This window comes from Urocampus carinirostris, chromosome 10, assembly GCF_059441175.1.
Source record: "Urocampus carinirostris isolate Australia breed hairy pipefish chromosome 10, RoL_Ucar_1.0, whole genome shotgun sequence".
Taxonomy (NCBI): Eukaryota; Metazoa; Chordata; class Actinopteri; order Syngnathiformes; family Syngnathidae; genus Urocampus; species Urocampus carinirostris.
The window spans coordinates 14,524,233-14,538,415 of NC_142358.1; the positions used below are offsets into that span (position 1 = coordinate 14,524,233).

Consider the following 14,183-nt stretch of genomic DNA (forward strand, 5'->3'; position numbering starts at 1 on the left):
TATTTTTATGCTTTCTTTGATTTATTTGTATAAGTTTTAAGTAATTATTTGAATCCCAAAGATGAAGTAAAACGCACCATTTGACAGAATGATTGTCTTAATGTAACATTCAATGAAACACAGAAAATTAATCATTTTAAACTATCACACCTACTTGGGCATGTCAATTTAACTCTAGTTGCAGTACTTTACATTTTGCTGTAATATTGAGATATGTTCGGAGCCTATATTTAGTCATGATAGTGTGCTTTCCTCATTTGTAACTTCTTTGTTAATGTAGTCCTAAATATGGAACTTCAGTTGTGTTTTATTTCACAATATAATCTTACTTCGTAGAGTGGAATACAGGAAACATCCATTTCAGTGCATGGATGTCTGAACTAACACATTCCTGAGAAGATTATACTAACTGAAGTCCAGCTTTTGTCTGTGTTAACCAAATACAATTGATTTCCTCATTATGGGTTGAAAGGCTTGAGTGCAATTTCCCCAAAGATGATGAAGGCGGTCCTCAGAAGAATAGTGGTCCATTCATCTGCATGTTTGACTTGTACTACATTTTAAATCAGCTCGTGAACTGCCCTTTTTGTGTAAGACATGGTGATGTGCTCCCCGGCTTGAATCCCTGAAGTGTTTGCAGAGTATTTCAGATGAGTGGATCAGGTGTGTTGGTGACGTATGCAGCAACGTTTGAAGGGCTGGGAAGCAGGTGTACCACGAGACTGATTCAGGAAACGATTTGCTAGCTTTGAGTGTGGATCGAAATAAAAGCAGCGAAGAAACACCCCCAGAGTTGAAAGTCCTTTAAGTACTGGGAATCACAGAAATCCACGCTTGAAGTTCTTTACAAACTTGATATCACACATCCATGACCCCCTCCTTCATCTTTACCATGTAAAAGTGTTTTGTTTTGTTTTTTTTTCAAAAGAAGATGGAAGCCTCTGCAAAAAAAAAATGGACTACCCGAGTTCAAAAATTGGGAAAAAATATGTTGTTTTTTTAATGAAATGAAAAAGCACTTTACCTTCTTATTTCACAAGCACAAAGTAATACAGAACGTGCGTGCGTGTGTGTAATATTTTCCTGCAGGGCTTCACTGCTTTATGGGGCTTCATTTTGTCATCACTAGTCAACCACATTAGTCTTTGCCCAAAATGATTGCTGCATCCATTGTCTGTTAGTTCATTTATTCCTAGAATATATGACGAAATAAAAATTTGGAAGGAACCGCTCATCTGTTTTTGGCCTCTATTTCGAAAACCTGCCATCTTGGAATTCGGAAACAACATACATGCGGAGGAAAGAAACCCATTCTTTGAACATTTTAAAAAGGGACTATTTTTATGTAGTTATAAATCATCAATAATGATTGTAACATAATCATGTCCATATTTGTGTTGCGTTCAGTTAAATATATAACGTGGGAAACCCTAAAATAGGTTGTGCAATGACTGAATCAAATGTTATATAAAATGGAAAACGGAAGCTTAAAGCTCAGAGTATGACACATTAGTCTTATCAGTCAAATTGTTAACAAGAATGTTTAACATGTAATGGGGACTAATATTTACTTAGTTTAAGCTTTTGGAAGAAATAGACCAGGAAATTGTGTCGTGCTTCCGTCCGTGGTTGCGTTCATTTAAATTCATAACGTTGGAAACCCAATTATAAGCTATCCAACGATTAAATCTAATGTGATACAACATGAAAACGGTATCTCAAAGCTCTGAGTATGACACACTGGTCTAATTTGTGGATTTGTGACCCAAAATCGTATTACATCACTGCGTTCCACTAGTAGGAGTGAGGAACATCCAAACTCCCACACACTCAAAGTCGATGAACTGTACACTGCGCGCAATTGTCAGATAAGCTCAGGTAATGGTTGACTTATTGAACTTTTTCAAACTAATTGACAGAATTATCTTCGACCCAACTGAACAAGGCCCCAAAATAAGAAACACCGAACAATGTCAGGGTTCGTAACATTTAGCCTGAAGCCTATACGAAGTAAGTTGGACTTTTACTGGACAATGTGGCGCCTTGTTTCCGTTGAAGTGGGCGGCTTCGGGTGGGGGTGTAAAATGCCTTCAATAAGGTGCCAATAGCGCGACAGGAAACCACAGGGAATTCAATTGTAATTGAACCGGACAGGGGTGAGTAAAAGAATGTCGAACCTGACTGAAAACGGCGAAAAACGATGGGGAAAGTGGGGCAAATGAGATCCGCATTCGCCCCATGACCTGCCCTGCCATTTTCTCAATCATTAACTCACTCACTCACTACCGGCCTGCCTGCCACAAGCGCACCGCGGCCTGGGCTGCTTCTTACCTTCCGCTGCTGATTCTCCCACGCCGGGTCCAGCAGCAAGTCCCGGTCCCAGTCGTTCTCCTGCTCCATGTAGGTCGGAGGCCCGCCCGACGAATATTGGTTATTGGTGGCGTGATAGTCGACCATGTCGCGCAAACCCAAAAATATCAAGCAACCAGGGGGGGAAAAATCCAAACGAATAAAAGAGAACCAGATGCCGGGTTAGGGACGGAAGCACGACGCAGGAAGGAGTCCTTCTCTCGCCGCCACCGTGCAAGGGTTTCGTCTTTCTTCTTTTTTTTTTCTTTTATTGGGGAGAGGGGGGCTGGTCTGGAGTATCCGGTGTTCGCGGGTAAGGCGGGCGGGTGGGGAGATTGCTCTCTGGTAGAAGAAAAGCTTTCCCTGAACGTGGAGTGAGGCTGCTGGGCGGAACCCGGTCGCTCCTATCAGTGTTTGAGGAACGTTACTTCCGGTGTATGCCTTCAAAGTAAAGCCTCCATATTTAGAGTAGTTTTGTAAGAATAGCTTCCGTTGATCTATCTATCTATCTACCTTGGTCAAGAGGGGTGACCGACAGCATGACAAACACATACAATAACAAAGAGAATAAAAGGGAAAAAGTAGAAAAAAACACACACAAACATTTTTGGACCATGGCCAACCCAAAGCCCAAACACCCAAACAAGTTAGGCACCTCGGCAACTAAGTTGGTCATGCTTTCGTCCCTCCAGATGAAACCCGGACACAAGAAAGCGGCCATGTCACTCGGGTCAGGGTGGCACAACACACTCTTCTGTTCAACAGCAGGGCCAGACAGCTCTCAATGGTTTACCCCTGCCGCATCATACAGGTGCCCTGCCCATCCCTTTCAACGCGCCCAAACATCCCACTATCATTTACAACAGCAAGGCTTCCGTTGATACATTTGATACATTTTACATTCTTTAAAAAAATCTCCACTGCCTTAAAAAGCTGCACATGAAAGTTTGAAAATCACCCCTGTTCTTTGGAATGCTCTGCCCTCTGAGATTTGATCTGCAACCTCAGTGGAACTGTTTAAATCTAGGTTTAAAACACACTTTTATACCATAGCTTAATGAATGAGGTTGACGCCAGAAACTTATCAACCGGACATTCTGTCATTACCTCTATTTCATGTTGATGATGCCTGTGTACTGTCTGTTCATTCTCCTAATGCTGAGGTTTTTGAGTTTTTCCTCCCCCCATGTAGGTTTTAGATCAGGGGCTGGTTTAATAGTGGTCTGATCTCTTAACAGCCCCTTTGAGACCTCTTGTGATTAAGGGTTATACAAAAAAACATGACTTGACATTTACATCTGTCAATGTATCTTACAACTTGTTATAAAAATGTACTTGTGCCAATTGTATTCGTCAAGATCACATTGTCAAACTCATGGCCCGCAGGCCAAATATGGCACGTGAGACAGTGCTGAGAGAAGCACAAGAGAAAAATGAGCCAAATAATGACCTGCATTTTTTGCTATGTCCCCTGCATCACCAAAGCCAGGCACTACACACAAAGCACACACTGTAGCTGAATTTGCTAACTACCATCAATCAACAAGAGAACATTGAGGAAACATATCCATCCGTTCTTTTTCTGTGCCGCTTGTCCTCAGTAGGGTCACGGGGGTGCCGGAGCCCATCCCAGCTATCTTTGGGCAGTGGGCAGGGGACACCCTCAACTGGTTGCCTGCCAGTTGCAGGGCACACAGAGACAGACAACTAACTCGCTCATTCACACCTAGGGACAATTTGGACCAGCTATTTAACCTGACATGCATGTTTTTGGAATGTGGGAGGAAACCGGAGTGCCTGGAGGAAACCCATGCATGCACGGGGAGAACATGCAAACACAGAGGCTGTAGTTGCTGGAATTGAACACTGGACCCCTGCACCGTGGGTCTGCGCGCTAACCACCCAGCCACTGTGCCGCCTATCGAGGAAACTCCGTGATATTTTTTTACTTGAAATAAAAGTCACAGATGTTTATGGCATTCAAAAAAAATACAAAATTGTAAAAAAGGCAACTAAGTGTCTTTGCAAAAGTTAGAAAAATCTTTAGCTCCTTTCGATAACAGACATAAAATTTATTCTAAATATATTAAATCAAATTTAAAGGGACGGTGTGTAATATTTAGTGCCTCCTAGTGGTACAAAAAGTTTATCCAGGAAAAAAAAACAACAACACTTACAGTATTTGAATACTAGGCAAAAGTACTTGAACTTTCATACCAATGTCAATTTTTATTACAAAAAAATCATAGGTCGATAAATTTGTATTTATTTTTTATCCACGTGGAATCCCTTCTTCGATCGGCGCCATGTTCTTCTGGCATCCTGTCGCCACGCTCTGCCGTGTATCACTCGCCCTCGCTTGCACTAGACAACACAGTGACATCTAGTGGTCACATATTACACATTGGGGCTTTAAACAACTACAGAAAATCTTGACTCGAGACTGCGACTGTCAATAATCGTTTAATGATCAAATTTACATCCCCAAATCATAATTTATTGTGAGCCTCCAAGAAGACCCGAGCCTCTCAGTTTGTAAAGCAACCATTTTGTATAGCTTCTATTTTGAAGGCAAAATCTCAAGTTTCCCGTGTAAGTGTGCATGACTCTCGTCAGTTTTGCAATGCACACTTCCTTCCCACCGTGTCTTTCGTCGGGCGTGCACAGTTTAGCAAGCTTTTAACTGCAGTGTCTCAAACAATGTAACGTTACTTTTTGTAGTCGAACAACTCGTCTGCGGTGACATACTATTTTGATGACATCTGACGCCCCCTAGTGGAATTTTGTGTCTTGTACAAAGTGGTCTGCAGCAAAATTTCATGTTGAGTTCATATTCTTGGGAATAGTTTCATATCGTTGTTTTAAAACTAAAATTTCGTATTTAATCTTTGCATCTGAGTGTGTCCTTTAATTCCATGTGGATGAAAGTATCTGAATGAGAATCACCTTTATTATCGCCATTCTGCTACAAAGAAATTGAGAGTTTCTCTCAACTTATCAAAATATACTTGTATGAAATATATATATTTTTTAAAAACATAAAATATTCACCTCTAATAAAAAAGAACTCACATCTAAAAAAAGAAAATACACACATCTGGGACATTGCTCTTAAAACTATGTTCCATGTGTCCTATGTGTTCTTGTTGTTCAGTGTATTGATAGCTGTCTGTCTGTTTGTTTAGGCCCTGTTAGTCCAATGGTAAACGTTCGAAAAAGTTGTGCCTGGGGTGTAAGGAGACCTTCGGAATGTGTTTAGCTCTGCTGAGGTCACCAAAGCTGGCAATGTCCTTAGGGCTGGCTAGGGGGCAGACGGTGATCTTTTGGGCCGTGTTTATGATCCTCTGTAGGGTTTTTCTGTCTGCTGCAGAGCATCCTGCTTACCATGCTGGGATGCAGTACGTGGGGATGCGCTTTATGGTAGCGCTGTAGAATTTCACCAACAGCTTCTCCTTCAGGTTGTTCCTTCTGGGAACACTCAGAAAATGAAGTCGCTGCTGGGGCTTCTTTATCACCGCTTTGGTGTTTGCTGACCAGGAGAGGTCCTCAGAGATTTGCACGCCCAGGAATTAGATGGAGTAGACCTTTTCCACAATGTCCATGTTAATGTGAAGCAGAGCTGGGTCTGCTTTCCCCTTCCTGAAGTCCAGGATTATCACCTTTGTTTTCATGGGGTTCAGTGGGATGTTGTTCACTAAACACCTCGCTGTTAGAAAAGCAAGGAATGAAAGAGGTAATTGAGTTGAACAGCTTGACAATTGGTGAGTCAGACAGGCTGTCAGGGAGGCGAGTGCCCGGGTGTGAGCGTTGGCCAATAACGGCTTTTGAGTCTATGTGTTCTGTTACCGATGGTAGGACCAGAGAGAATGAAAGCTTTGCTTAACCACAGTGGGGTTGTGTCAGTTGTCACCTTTTAAAGTCTCCAACTACTCCCTTACTGTTGGTCGCTTACTGATGAAGTTCAAAGTTAAACCTACAAAATTACTTAATAATAATGTATTTTGTTACAGCCGTTCTACCCTAAGAATGCCTGATCTCGTTTGATCTTGGAATCTAAGCAAGGTCAGGCTTGGTTAGTACTTCCTAGGAATTCCAGGTCCAGTGTCTGAGTCAAATAAGGAGGATTCTTCCTGTTACCCATTGTATGGTTAACAAACTCCAAACCAAAAAAATGGCCCGAAGAGAGAAGGGTGCCATCAGGCTGTACTTGTCCAAGACACACTATATGAAGTGGTACCCTGTCAACCCAGACGGTTAACGGATCCGCAAGTGTCTTTTGAAGGCAGTAGCTCAGGAGGTAGAGCGATCGTTTTAGGATTAAGGGATCCCAGTTCGAATCCCGGCTTGTCCGTGTTACTTGTCGAAGTGTCCTTGGGTAAGACACTTAACCCCCAATTACCCCTAATAAGCAGGTTAGCGCCTTACATGGCTGCACAGATCACGGCCGCTATTGGGAAATGTGAAGCACAATGTAAAGCGCTTTGGGAAGTCATTGACTTGAAAAGCGCTATATAAATGCAGATCATTTCATTTCATTTCATTTTGAATAAAATTGAAGGTAATGTGATGGTAGTCAAACCATATGCAGAAAAAATGATGTGCGTGTGTGTGTGTTTGAGAGTCCTGAACAAGTAGGTCGCGTTCCAACTGTCTCAAATGATTAGCATCACTGTTTGTTAGCTTGCGCAGGGTATGGTTGGAGCTTAGCTGTCTTAACGAACATAACCTAATTGCTATGAGGGAAAAAAACACAACTTTTCAAGATAATAATGCTTGATTTTGAGCAATATGATAATAATATCTTTTGTATTTCAGTTGTAGTCTCTCTGACATCTGTTTCTATTATTTTTAGACTTAAGACACATAATCCTAAAGCCTTTCAAGTATTCAGAACTGTTTCAAAACTTGAAATAACTTCTTAAATATGACCGCTGTACGTATGTGCGTGAGAGTGCAATACGGCTTTTTGGACTTTTTTTTGGATTGATTTGAGTTTCTGTTGACATTGACTGCTCATGTGAAATGTAACAAGATGCAAAATAGTACTGAAATTCCCAATCGGCTGGTCACCGTTACTAAAACGCTAAATACTCCCCGTAGACATCACAGGATCTAACCTTTAAAGTTAAGCAATGATAACATGGGCCTGGGAACACTTGTGTGTATCATTGTAATTTTACACTTTATGTAATGTAGCCAGTTGAAGGTTTCTCCCTTTGACCGTTAAGATGTATTACGTTTTCTATACTGGGGTTTATTTGTGAAAGACAGTCTTATTTAGTGTCCAACTGACTAAGGCTCTATTGGCTAAGATTTCTGGTATTCTGATCACAACTTGTGTTGTGAAGGACACAAATAGACTTATGCAAACACAATATACTCAGCTGCATCCATTATTCCTTATAATCCAGCTAAGATATAGCAATTTGTAAGTATTTTATTGTTTTAATGTTGCTCATTATGGTGAAACCTCAAATATCCAATTTCAAAATAATAGTGAAAAAAGTACAAGTAAAAAAGAAACATAAATCAGCAGAAAATGTGTAAGAGCGACCGACATTCATGCACCACACGCAAGTGCAATCGTATTTCCTTGTATGTCCATGACTTCTATTAAAAAAAAAAAAACATTGATTATAGACCTCAAGAACGTCTAAATTCTGCTCAAATCTTCTCTGGAATGATAGTCAACAAATGCAGCTAGAGTGTGTGGTTTGCTTTGGGAGTGGCACCAGGTGACACATTTAAAACTGCAGGTAATTGTTTGATGTGAAACCATACACTTTTTCCTTGTGCTTCTCTCAGCATTGGCTCACAGATGGATTAAATCAATTGGTTGGTCAGATCTGGTTTGACATCCCTGTCTCCAATAGCGCTCAGGGCCGTTAGTTGCCTTGGTAAGAAGAATGCCTGAACAGGGACTTGATCCCTGGACCCTCAGATAAAAAGTCTGATGCTCTACCGACTGAGCTATCCATCCAAAGCATTTGTCGTTTTAGAATTCAGTTTTTGGCCAAATACCTTTAATGGTAACTGATAAATGGACTTAAATTAAATATATTGTCAACACTCTGCTCAGAACAGCTTTTTACTTTGGTAATAAAACACTTGAACAGGGACTTGATTCCAAGTCTCTTAGATTAAACATCTGATGTTCTGCTATTAGTTTCTCTGTCCTAGAATTCAGTTTTTGGTGAACTACCTTTATCAGCACAGTTGAGTAATAGACCTCAATGAAAGAACATCTAAATTATGCTAAGGACTGTTGTTTTGCATACTAAATCATACTAGTAAAAATCGGAAATATAGAAAATTTTAAAAGGCTTGCAATATTTCAGTCGATTCGCAATGAATCCAGAATGTATGACACTTTTGTTTTGTAATCGTGGTACAGAATACAACTTAATTAAAATATTCTAATTTTCTGAGACAGTCCTGTATACTGTTGATAAACACACATGTACATAGCAATCACAGAAAAATAAAAGTTTGTTTATTACACAAATCTGAAGCATACTAGACAAGTAAACAGAAAAACAAACAGTCACGTTTTAATTATGGCTTGAACAAAACAACAACAGTTTTTCTGCCATCCTTATGTCAGCACAGCTACAGTATACATTTATAGAGAAAATGCCTCAAAAATTCAGGAGAAAAACTGAAGGATATCCTGCGACTCTTCTGCATCAGTTATAGATGGTCATGTGGAGCCACTGGAACACAACAGAACCGCTGGTTTTAAAATCCTTTCATGTCAACCAGTAAATGGATCCTGGAGAATTAGACATACTTGTCTGTAGTTTAATGAAATGCAGCCCATTCCTACCAGGTCATATGCGTGAAATTTGTCTGTCAGGGGAAAAAATAGAAACCCGAGAGGTGCTAACTGTTAGTGACAATATTAGTGGAACAACAAAGCTACTTTCTCTTGGAAAAAAAGGATTATTGTATTCTATTTTTTAATGGATGTTTCCCAATATTGTTTCCATAGAGTGCCTCATCCCGTTTTGTGTGTTCTTACGGATCATGCTCTCCAGTTTCATGACAAGGTACAGGAAACCAGGGTAGCTAATGGTCATATCTGGTTCTGTGTACCTCAGGCCCACTAGCTGCATCACTAGGTCATCCACCACAATGCCTACACCACACAAAAGATAACCATAGCAGACGTAAGGATTATTTGGCACCACAAATTTCATGTAATCATATCTGATCTTAATCATACAAAATATGTTTGGCAACCTTTTTTTAACCTGAGAGCTACTCTTTAGTTTCTGATTAGTGCAAAGGGCTACCAGTTTGAAATTCATTTCTAAACTAGAAACTTATGTTATTACTATGTCTTTACAATGGTATTATTATGTTGTATTGCCAGGTTGTTTTATTTAGGAGTAGGATTAAAATAAGCACAGTCAACCACTAAAACACTGTTCAAGTCAGTAATTTCTTATCCCAGTTAGAGATTTAATTTAATAGAAAATCAGTAAAACCCATTACTGGTGAAATAATTTCACAAGTCTGCAGGCTACTCAGGTGCTTTTAGAGGGCTATCTGGAGCCCGCTCATACCTTTTTGGAGACCCCTGGGTTAAAGGGACAGAGTGTACTATTACTCATAGGTGGAGAAATTTGTATTATTTTTGGTAAAGCATGAGGTTCACCTAGAGCAGGGGAATCCAAAGTTTTCAGAAAGCGGGCCAGATCTGGTCGACTATTTCGCCTGGCATTTTTTGAACAGTCTTTCATAAATTAATTCTCCGTGAAACGTTTGCAGTGCTTAGCGACCAGCGCTGCGACCTTGTTGCCCGCCTCGGTAGCTTTTTTATTTGACCCGCAGGGTCTCATAAAAAAGCCACCTTTTCGCAGCGTTCGTCTCTTTTTATAGTCAGCATGTTTAGTCTAACAGTGCTCTTTGATATTATATTCTTTGAAAACAGCTACAGTTTCTTGGCAAATCACGCAGACACAATTGTTTCGGATTTTGCTGAAAAAAATACTTCAACTTCCACTTGTCAGTCGACTTTCCTTTTTTTTTTATTTACAGTCGCTATGTCAGAAATGGGGTGGGCCAAAATTCTCACAGAAAGCAAAGGACAAGGTGGCCATCATCTAGTGAAATTGTGATTTTTTTTTGTACAAAAGTATTTTATATTCGGATCAACATTTCAGGCTGGTCACATATTATTAATTTTATGAAAGAGGCCAGAGAAAATGTGATCATGGGCCGGAAATGGCCCCCGGGCCGGATTTTGGACCTGCATGACCTCGAGGGAGCAGACATAAGTGTCAGCCATCTTGCTTCTGCGAGAAACCCCCCCAAAAAACAAAAACAACGACTAGGCAAAAAAAAGAGAAAAAATGGTGCGGTTTGGTCACTTTGAGTCTCAGTAGTTTGTATTCTTCTTTGTGCTTTGTAGCATTTTTTTTTCAGTTACACAAAATACAGTGATATCTAGTAGTCAAATTTTGCACAATGTCCCTTTAAGGTCCTGAGCTTTTGGGGTTCACATAACTGCAATTTTCTTTTCAAATGACGATAGCAGATAATTGACCAGATGCTTGATCTTGCAAAACAATAATTCAAATGTTCCACCGGGCATTAAAATTGTTCATTGTATGTATTACTCTTCTTATGTTCCTGGAAACAAGGTTAAAATATATATTTTTTTAAAATGTATTTATATTTCTAAATTGTAAATTTTCAATTTAGGCTGAATTGCTTGTCTCAGCAGATAAATATTTAACAATGAAAATAAATCTGACTTTTTAAAATTACTGAATATGTTTAAGTGGTAAAATCTCAATTCAATACATTTGAAACACCCAGATGAATAATAATCATACCCGTCAATGTATATATTTTCCCTTTGTTTTATACTTTTTATTTTTAATCATTTCAAATTGTGTACGGCATAAAACAATTTTTGTTTTGTCATGCCTATTTCTGCTCTCACTGGTAGCAGACAACAACAGCATCGTAGTTTGCAAATATTTTCGCCGTATTCTAAATAGTCCATCTTGCTGTGAGTAAATAGGTGCTGCATTGTGTTTGTGAGGTTTATTAATGCTTGGTAAGGGGAATGACAATCATTAATGAGGGCAGCAATTGGCTGAAATTGACAGGTATGTGTATTCAATGCAAAAACGTTCCCTGCTTACAAAAATGTCGATAGAAACTGATTTAGTCAAACTAAGATTCAATATTATGTATATTGTCACTCTCAGCAGTTCAGATGAGCAACTGCAAGGTATTTGAGTCTCCTTTTTTAGCATTCCCTGGTACCTGCTGCTTTCAGAGCTGGGGCCACTTCTTTGTACTCTAGGCGTTTTGTCTTGTCTTTGTCGTAGGCCAGGAAGATATCCTTACAAAATCAATGTTAGACATAAAATAAACCACAGTCTTAAAGTCAAACACAGGCTTACCGTCCACAGTCGAATCTTATCCCAAAGTGCTTGGAACTCCAACCATGTTAATTGAGCAATTCCTTGACTCTGGAGGGAACGTAATGTCAAGGAAATCAAATTTGGCTTGGAAGAAACCAGGGTGCCTGATGTACTGAAAAGTCTGAGGTTTTTGCCTTTCACAACAACTTGAATAAGAGTTAACACTTCCACGTAATAGGCAAAAACCTTTTTAGATAGTGCTATGGGTGTTTTTAGGCTAAGAGTTTTAACCCTTTGCTTAGAACAGCAGCTTTTCTGCCCAGTTCACTTACCAGTTCACTTGATTAATGGACCTGAAAGATATTGTTTAAGTTCTGTTTAGGAAGACTCTGTGATTTGGTAATCAAAACAACTTTACAAGGAATTGAACCATAGACCCTCAGATTAAAAGTCTGATGCTCTACCAAATGACCTAGGCAGGCTAAAGTAAAGTCTTCTCTGCCCAGGAAGTCGCTTTTTTAGCTAAGACAGTTAACTAGTAGACTTGATAAATGGACCCGTGTCAGTTCTGCTCAGGACTTCTTGTTGTCCTGGTAATATAAACAACTAAACAGGGACTTGGACCCTGGACGCTCAGATTAAAAGTCTGATGCTCTACCAACTGAGCTATCTATGCTCTGAAATGTACTTTGAGTGCTATGGTTTGATTTAAGGTTAAGGTTTTAAGTCTTAGCCCCACATAAAATGTTGAGTGTTTACAAGTATGTGTGTATCCTTTAGGATACATCCATGAGGACCACCAAGCTCTTGCAGTGTTCTAGAACCAAGTTCTTCTCACTACCTGCCAATACTGAAAAAAAAAAAAAACAACCATACAATTACGCACATACCTTATACACATATGTTACATGCACACACACTAGAAGAATGTAGTTGAAGAAATTAGAAATAATATATATTTTTTTCTTCTAAATTTTTGATTGTTTAGTTATTCATCCATTCATCCATCCATTATCTGCACAGTTTATCCTCAGTAGGGTCGCAGGGGTGCTGGATCCCATCCCAGCTATCTTCGGGGAGTGGGCAGGGGACACCCCGAACTGGTTGCCAGCCAGTTGCAGGGAAGACAGAGACAGATAACTCACTCGCTCATTCACACTGAGGGACGATTTGGACAGGCCAATTAACCTGTTATGCATGTTTTGGGAATGTGGGAGGAAACCGGAGTGTCCGGAGGAAACCCACGCAAGCACGGGGAGAACATGCAAACTCCACACAGGAAGGTTTGATCTCACGACCTCTGTGCCGCAGACGCAATAACCACTGCGCCGCTGTGCTGCTTGGTTATTCATATTAATGAAAATCAATTAGACAAATTACAAATAAAACTAACATCGGATAATAGTAATGATAATGATAATATACATATGTTAAGAGTAAAATGTAAAGTTTTTGGTGTGATTGCCTTTTCCTGGGTTTCTCATTTACTGTTACAAGAAACCTTTAATATCATCTTGTTATGACTTTCTATCATTTTTTGTCTACCCTTGCCCTCATGCAGGTTTTAGATCAGAGGATTTTGAACTAACATATTTGTGGGTCTTTGCAGTCCTTTGAGACTCTCTGTGATTGAGGGCCATACACTAAATGTGATCTGACTTGAAATAAAATGGCACTGACCCCCTCCTTGGATGGCCTCTGTCAGGAGACTGTGAAGGTGATGTGGTTTGCAGAAACCTCTCTGGTCACATGAAATTCATAAAATATCAATGAAATATGGAATCATGTAAAAACTTCTCAATGACGACTGCTCTCCAAACCTTGCTGCAGTGCTTCTTGAAGAGCTGCATCATGGCTTTGAGTGAAGGGAGCGCTGCTTGGTGCGGATAATGAGGCTGTTGGACGATACAAATTCAGAATCACTTTTCATAATGTTATCATGCAAATGAAGTTAAATGCTTTAACTGGATAAAGAGCGTGAATTACCGCTGCTATTGAGGTGAGGTCACATGCTGTTGGGTGTTGAGCTGGGCTGGAGAAACATCAGAATTTTTGAAACATTTTTATAGGCGTTATGGATGAATTCTTTAGCACCGTTAGATGGTCAGCATGATGAACAAAAAACATGACAAATGAATCTCCTGAATCCATCTCTCTCTCGGATCTGGCCCTATCCACAAAAATGTAGAGTCCAAAATGAAATCTTCAGGTGCTGAAACAACAAGACTCACCTGCAGGGTTGGGTAGCGTTACTTTAACTTGATGACTTTCAATTACTTTTGGATTACTCCAATACCAAATATGCTAATAAAAGACAAAAGAAACTAAATATGAATAAAATTATGACTCACAACACGTGGTAAGCTTTCTCTCCCGGCTTTGATCTCTTTGATCTCCGGCAAAACTAACATAAAATGCGACAGAAACAAAATGAAAATAAATCCAAACAGC

At 39.8% G+C, this 14,183-nt stretch overlaps 2 protein-coding genes across 6 annotated transcripts in view; both read right to left on the minus strand.

The window, feature by feature from the left end:
- The window catches only part of LOC148357872 (alpha-actinin-4), a 57,338-nt gene extending 54,605 nt beyond the window's left edge, over window positions 1-2,733 (minus strand). For 3 of the 5 annotated variants that reach the window (XM_088346528.1, XM_088346527.1, XM_088346529.1), the window contains exon 1: window positions 2,332-2,733. In XM_088346528.1, coding sequence (XP_088202654.1) covers window positions 2,332-2,457 — 126 coding nt within the window. In that variant the 5' untranslated portion in view covers window positions 2,458-2,733. The remainder of the gene's footprint in view (window positions 1-2,331) is intronic. The other 2 variants (XM_088346526.1, XM_088346525.1) reach the window with 2 other exon arrangements.
- A 6,087-nt stretch (window positions 2,734-8,820) lies between these two features.
- The window catches only part of LOC148357873 (calpain-9), a 31,595-nt gene continuing 26,232 nt past the window's right edge, over window positions 8,821-14,183 (minus strand). Inside the window, exons 12-20 of the mRNA XM_088346188.1 lie at window positions 13,719-13,764; window positions 13,553-13,627; window positions 13,413-13,473; window positions 12,518-12,582; window positions 11,772-11,840; window positions 11,632-11,710; window positions 9,371-9,487; window positions 9,140-9,198; window positions 8,821-9,062 (exon numbers count right to left, since the gene is read on the minus strand). Coding sequence (XP_088202314.1) covers window positions 9,036-9,062; window positions 9,140-9,198; window positions 9,371-9,487; window positions 11,632-11,710; window positions 11,772-11,840; window positions 12,518-12,582; window positions 13,413-13,473; window positions 13,553-13,627; window positions 13,719-13,764 — 598 coding nt within the window. The 3' untranslated portion in view covers window positions 8,821-9,035. The remainder of the gene's footprint in view (window positions 9,063-9,139; window positions 9,199-9,370; window positions 9,488-11,631; window positions 11,711-11,771; window positions 11,841-12,517; window positions 12,583-13,412; window positions 13,474-13,552; window positions 13,628-13,718; window positions 13,765-14,183) is intronic.